Below are 7,231 nucleotides of genomic sequence, written 5' to 3'. Positions count from 1 at the left end.
ACTACGGACACACACACACACACACACACTCGGTCATACTCACTCTCCTCACACACTCACTCTCTCTCTATAATCGCATCCATTATAGTCAATGCTCTTAAGTCCACCAGCCCAGTCTCAGAAGCGTCTCTCCGCAGAGAACAGGTAGCAGGTCTATTTTCGCCGCTTGCCGCATCAAGAGGACAAATGAGCAACGCTCCGATTGAAGAGGTCACCAACGCTCCGAGCCGGCGCCAGGCGAGCGCTGATGAGGGGCGTCTGAAATACCGAGAGGGGGCGTTCACATTAACGCACGTCACCACTTTTTGCCAGGGTCGATATTCTCCCCACCACTTTTTAAAACATCTTCGCGGCACGGATGTACCAATACAAATTAATAAAACATCTCCAGTTAACTAGCAGAGCATTCATTTGATTTGTTTGTCAAATTAGAGTCGTTCTAGCGCTGAATGTGTTGTTTTTTAAATCAAGTGATCAAAGTGCTTGTTGCCGCAGCGATCAGTGAAGCGGATACAGTGATACAGGACGTGCGCTTCGATCTATAGCCGTTGCGGGGCGACTCTATTCGTTACGGTGAAATCACAAAATAAAATGCACACAAACGTGTCCCTGCTTCGTATTACGGAGCCCGGGAAGTCACCTGTTGGAAGAAAAAACAATCCGTGGTGACGGTTTTGCAATCCGTCCGCTCAGTTCATAAACCGTAGGCCTACTCACGGATTAATAAACCGTACCCACGAGTTCCGCGCTCTCAGATTTGTAAACCGTGCCTTCAGTTTTGCCACAAATTCATAAACCGTGCCCACGCTTTCGCAATCCGTTCCCACGGGTTTGTGGCCCCTCCCCCAGTCTGTGCCAACCAGCCCTCCTGTTTAGGTGCGGGATACATTTCATTATGTTTAAACTTTTTTTTTTTTATGGATAATTTCTTAAATTTTCAAAAAAATGACATTTAGGCTACTTGTATCTTTAAAGTCCATTTTTTCGGAGGAGAAAGCTCAGAATAATAGAATAAGCAAAAAGAGACTTCACATATAAAAAAGAAATATACTATAACACAAACACAAGGTTAGGTTATATAAAAATAAAACATTCATAAATTCTTTTAGGATTTTATTTTATTAAACATTTAAAATATTCACAAATTAATATGGGGAAATCTCGATTTTAGCCTCTAAGGCCAAATTAGAAAATGGAAATAATAAACACTCCCTCTCACTCACACTCTCACTCTCTCACACTCTCTCACACTCTCTCACACTCTCTCACACACTCACACACTCACACACTCACACACTCACACACTCACACACTCACACACTCTCTCACTCTCTCACTCACTCACACTCTCACACTCTCTCACTCACTCACTCTCACTCTCACAATCTCACACTCTCTCACTCTCACTCTCACACTCTCACACTCTCACACTCTCTCTCACTCTCACACACTCTCTCACTCTCTCTCACTCACTCTCACACTCTCTCACTCACTCACTCTCACACTCTCTCACTCACTCACACTCACTCACTCTCTCACACTCACTCTCACACTCACTCTCACACTCTCTCACACTCTCTCACACTCTCTCACACTCTCTCACACTCACTCTCTCACTCTCTCACACTCACTCTCACTCTCTCACTCTCTCACACTCTCTCTCACACTCACACTCACTCTCTCACACTCACTCTCTCACACTCACTCTCTCACACTCACTCTCTCACACTCACTCTCTCACACTCACTCTCTCACACTCACTCTCTCACACTCACTCACTCACACTCTCACACACTCACACTCTCACACACTCACTCTCTCACACTCACTGACTCTCTCACACTCACTCTCTCACACTCTCACTCACTCACTCTCTCACTCACTCACTCTCTCACACTCACTCTCACACTCACTCTCACACTCACTCTCACACTCACTCTCACACTCACTCTCACACTCACTCTCACACTCACTCTCACACTCACTCTCACACTCACTCTCACACTCACTCTCACACTCACTCTCACACTCACTCTCTCACTCTCTCACACTCACTCCCTCACTCACTCCCTCACACTCACTCTCACACTCTCACACTCTCACACTCACTCTCACACTCTCACACTCTCACACTCTCTCACTCTCTCACACTCACTCTCTCACACTCACTCTCTCACACTCTCTCACTCTCTCTCACTCTCTCTCACTCACTCACTCTCTCACTCTCTCACTCTCTCACTCTCTCACACTCACTCTCTCACACTCACTCTCACACACTCACTCTCACACTCACTCACACTCACTCACACTCACTCACACTCACTCTCTCACACTCACTCTCACACTCACTCTCTCACACTCACTCTCACTCACTCACTCTCACTCACACTCTCTCACTCACACTCTCTCACTCTCTCACACTCTCTCTCACTCTCTCACACTCTCTCTCACACTCACTCTCTCACACTCACTCTCTCACACTCACTCTCTCACACTCACTCTCTCACACTCACTCTCTCACACTCTCACACACTCACTCTCTCACACTCACTGACTCTCTCACACTCACTCTCTCACACTCTCACTCACTCACTCTCTCACACTCACTCTCACACTCACTCTCACACTCACTCTCACACTCACTCTCACACTCACACTCACTCTCACTCACTCTCTCACTCTCTCACACTCACTCCCTCACTCTCTCACACTCTCTCACTCTCTCACTCTCTCTCACACTCACTCTCTCACACTCACTCTCTCACACTCACTCCCTCACACTCACTCTCACACTCTCACACTCTCACACTCTCACACTCTCACACTCTCACACTCTCACACTCTCACACTCACTCTCACACTCTCACACTCTCACACTCTCTCACTCTCTCACACTCACTCTCTCACACTCACTCTCTCACACTCTCTCACTCTCTCTCACTCTCTCTCACTCACTCACTCTCTCACTCTCTCACTCTCTCACACTCACTCTCTCACACTCACTCTCACACACTCACTCTCACACTCACTCACACTCACTCACACTCACTCTCTCACACTCACTCTCACACTCACTCTCTCACACTCACTCTCACTCACTCACTCTCACTCACACTCTCTCACTCACACACACTCTCTCTCTCTCTCACACTCACTCTCTCACACTCACTCTCTCACACTCACTCTCTCACACTCACTCTCTCACACTCACTCTCTCACACTCACTCTCTCACACTCACTCTCTCACACTCACTCTCTCACACTCACTCTCTCACACTCACTCTCTCACACTCACTCTCTCACACTCACTCTCTCACACTCACTCTCTCACACTCACTCTCTCACACTCACTCTCTCACACTCACTCACTCTCTCACACTCACTCACTCTCTCACACTCACTCACTCTCTCACACTCACTCACTCTCTCACACTCACTCACTCTCTCACACTCACTCACTCTCTCACACTCACTCACTCTCTCACACTCACTCACTCTCTCACACTCACTCTCTCACTCCCTCACTCCCTCACTCACTCTCACACACTCACTCTCTCACCCTAACTCTCTCACTCCAGGGAACTACACTGCGACCTTTTGAAATGCCATTGCAACCCTAATTTTTAATGGGTCGCAAATGTATCACCGTTTGATTATTTTTGTACCTACCTAATGTTTTAGGCAATATGCTATGATTTACTATGAGCATTTATTAAAACAGAAATGTGTATTTTAAGAATACGTTTTATAACGCGCTCTGAGCATTCAACACATCAAGTTGGCTTCGCGGATTTGCGCTTGTTTAACTGAGAGAACGAGCAGAGAGAGTGAAAGCCCCAGTCGCGCGCGCGCTCTCTCTCCCTCCCTCGCTCATAATAATGAATTGAGTTGACTGAATATCTTTGAGAATACACGATGGTAAAAGGTCGGAAGACCGAAGTTTTTTTTTTTCTGAACTACCACTGGTTGTGAATTGTGCTAAAATAACGTTGCCTCATCTTCTCTGAAGCGCTTTCCACACATTCAGATGGCATAAACCACTCTTTCAATAAACAAAACAAAAAATCTATCTGGTGATGAAATGTTTTCTGTGTTGAGACAAATCTTGTGCGATGTCCTAAACTGCCTGGATAATCACACAACGTGTGCCGTGGTCCGTTAATAACACGTCCGATTCGCGAACTGACTCCTTTGAACCGATTCACTTTAATGAATGGTTAAAATAACAACTGATCTGTCCAACACTGAACTCAAGAGTCATTCTAGAATGATTCATTCTTTCCAAGTAGAGCTATTCAAGTCATCTGGTGAAATTGTTTTTATATCGCAATATATATCGCAGAAAAATCAAATATCGCAATGTCATTTTTTTACCAATATCGTGCAGCCCTACTGTAAATTCTGTGGGCCTTCAATTGCAGGACTGTCCAAATTTGTAACTGCGTCAAAACAATTCAAACACGAATCATTGAAGCTTCACAATGACATATTATATTTATTTTACTTTTCCTTAAGAGTTCAGAAGTCTGCCCATCTGTGCCAACCATAGCATGGTGTGCTCTCACCCTCACTCACACTCACTCTCACTCACTCACTCTCACTCACTCTCACTCACTCTCACTCACTCTCACTCACTCTCACTCACTCTCACTCACTCTCACTCACTCTCACTCACTCTCACTCTCTCACCCTAACTCTCTCACCCTAACTCACTCACACTCACTCTCTCACACTCACTCTCTCACCCTAACTCTCTCACACACACTCACTCTCTCACACTCACTCTCTCACCCTAACTCACACTCACTCTCACTCACTCACTCTCTCACCCTAACTCTCTCACCCTAACTCACTCACACTCACTCTCTCACACTCACTCTCTCACACACACTCACTCTCTCACACTCACTCTCTCACCCTAACTCTCTCACACTCACTCTCTCACCCTAACTCTCTCACACACACTCACTCTCACTCTCTCACACTCACTCTCTCACCCTAACTCTCTCACACAGACTCACTCACTCACTCACTCACTCACTCACTCACTCACTCACTCACTCACTCTCACACTCACACACACTCCCTCACACTCACTCACTCACACTCACTCACTCACACACACTCTCACACACACTCACTCTCACCCTCACTCACTCTCTCTCTCACTCTCACACTCTCACTCTCTCACACTCACTCTCTCACACTCACTCTCTCACACTCACTCTCTCACACTCACTCTCTCACACTCACTCTCTCACACTCACTCTCTCACACTCACTCTCTCACACTCACTCTCTCACACTCACTCTCTCACACTCACTCTCTCACACTCACTCTCTCACACTCACTCTCTCACACTCACTCTCTCACACTCACTCTCTCACACTCACTCTCTCACACTCACTCTCTCACACTCACTCTCTCACACTCACTCTCTCACACTCACTCTCTCACACTCACTCTCTCACACTCACTCTCTCACACTCACTCTCTCACACTCACTCTCTCACACTCACTCTCTCACACTCACTCTCTCACACTCACTCTCTCACACTCACTCTCTCACACTCACTCTCTCACACTCACTCTCTCACACTCACTCTCTCACACTCACTCTCTCACACTCACTCTCTCACACTCACTCTCTCACACTCACTCTCTCACACTCACTCTCTCACACTCACTCTCTCACACTCACTCTCTCACACTCACTCTCTCACACTCACTCTCACTCACACTCACTCTCTCACACTCACTCTCTCACACTCACTCTCACCCTCACTCACTCTCTCACACTCACTCTCACACACTCACTCTCTCACACTCACTCTCTCACACTCACTCTCTCACACTCACTCTCTCACACACACTCTCTCTCTCGACCCACCGGAAGTCGTTCCCGCAGTCGATGCAGGACAGAACTCGACAGCCGCGGCACTTCAGCAGGTGCTTCTCCACCTGAGCTTTCTTTAGAGACTCTCCGCAGGCGTCGCACGTGAAGAACACCATCCTGAGGAAGAGGAGGAACAGCAGCTGATGCAGGCAGTTATGCAGCTTAAAGTTAAAACTGCAGTGAACTAAAGACAGTCTCAAAAACACGGTTTGAAATCGCTGGTGTTTCTGACGTCACAAACGACCTTGTAACCAATCAGATCAACGTGTGATCGCCAACCAGTGGATCATTTGCATATTCATAGAACCATATACTAAATGAGGCAAGGGTTTCGAGTTACATTCAAGATATTTTAAGACAAAGATTTTCTTTCAAGGAAAACCCGCTTAAATTTGTAATTTTGGTGAATGGGTCAATGGGTTTTTGGTGAAATGGCTGATATAAGGTTTGTGATGAACACAAGCTCAAGACACTTTCATGTTTTATTCTATGACATCAGTATATTACCCACTCGTGATCAGAGCCGGACAGTAACGGAGTACATTTACTTGAGTACAGTACTTAAGTACAATTTTGAGGGATCTGTACTTTACTCGAGCAGGGCCGGCGATTGCTATAGGCGAACTAGGCGGTTGCCTAGGGCGACAAATGTGTTGGGGGCGCGGGCGCCCTCTAGTGTCGCCCTTGGCCTACTTCCCATTAATCATAGAATTAGAATGACAAGCGAAACAAAAACATGTTTATTAAACATGATCATCCTAAGGCGCCCCTCAGCCATACGTTTAATTACTTGTCAACCTGATTATTAGATTGAATGGATGATTATTGTCGATCAATTCCTAAAGGGGGGGGGTTAGTTGCGTTACGTTACGTTCTATGGTTACTAGGGCTGTAACGATACACCAAACCCACGATTCGATTCGTATCACGATTTTTGACCCACGATTCGATTCGTATTGCGATTCTATCACGGGGGCGGGGCTTGAGGGGGCGGGGCTTGTGGTAAAAAAAAAGAGATTTTGAGAGAAGAAAAAACATACCGGTATTTTTATGAAATAACATTAGGAAAAACCTGTATAATCTAAACACCAAAGAACAATAATAACTATGCAAATGATTAAACTATACTAGGCAGTGTAGGCTGCTGCTTTTGGGTTGTGTTCTGTACTCCAACTAAATTGATTTCGGGATGGTGCCGTAGGATATGCATCTGCATGTTGGACGTGTTGCCGGTCAATTGAGGATTAATTTAATGCACTTTCTGAGAACTTATATTTCAAGTTTTGGCTGCAAATTTCACGTCTATAATGCTGAAATTGCCAAATTTTAAATAAT

The 7,231-nt window shown here is 45.9% G+C and overlaps 1 protein-coding gene across 2 annotated transcripts in view; it reads right to left on the bottom strand.

Moving 5' to 3' along the window:
• The window catches only part of lyar (Ly1 antibody reactive homolog (mouse)), a 12,543-nt gene extending 6,515 nt beyond the window's left edge, over window positions 1-6,028 (bottom strand). For both annotated transcript variants that reach the window (XM_056238819.1, XM_056238818.1), the window contains exons 1-2: window positions 5,891-6,028; window position 1 (exon numbers count right to left, since the gene is read on the bottom strand). The exon at window position 1 is cut by the window's left edge and continues 114 nt beyond it. In XM_056238819.1, the coding sequence (XP_056094794.1) occupies window position 1; window positions 5,891-6,012 (123 nt within the window). In that variant the 5' untranslated portion in view covers window positions 6,013-6,028. The remainder of the gene's footprint in view (window positions 2-5,890) is intronic.
• Between the last annotated feature and the right edge of the window lie 1,203 nt (window positions 6,029-7,231).

The sequence above is a fragment of the Rhinichthys klamathensis genome, unplaced genomic scaffold (assembly GCF_029890125.1).
Source record: "Rhinichthys klamathensis goyatoka isolate OS25496 unplaced genomic scaffold, OSU_Roscu_1.1 h1tg000545l_1, whole genome shotgun sequence".
Taxonomy (NCBI): Eukaryota; Metazoa; Chordata; class Actinopteri; order Cypriniformes; family Leuciscidae; genus Rhinichthys; species Rhinichthys klamathensis.
The sequence above is the reverse complement of the archived record's forward strand: the minus strand, read 5'-3'. Positions and strand labels throughout refer to the sequence as shown.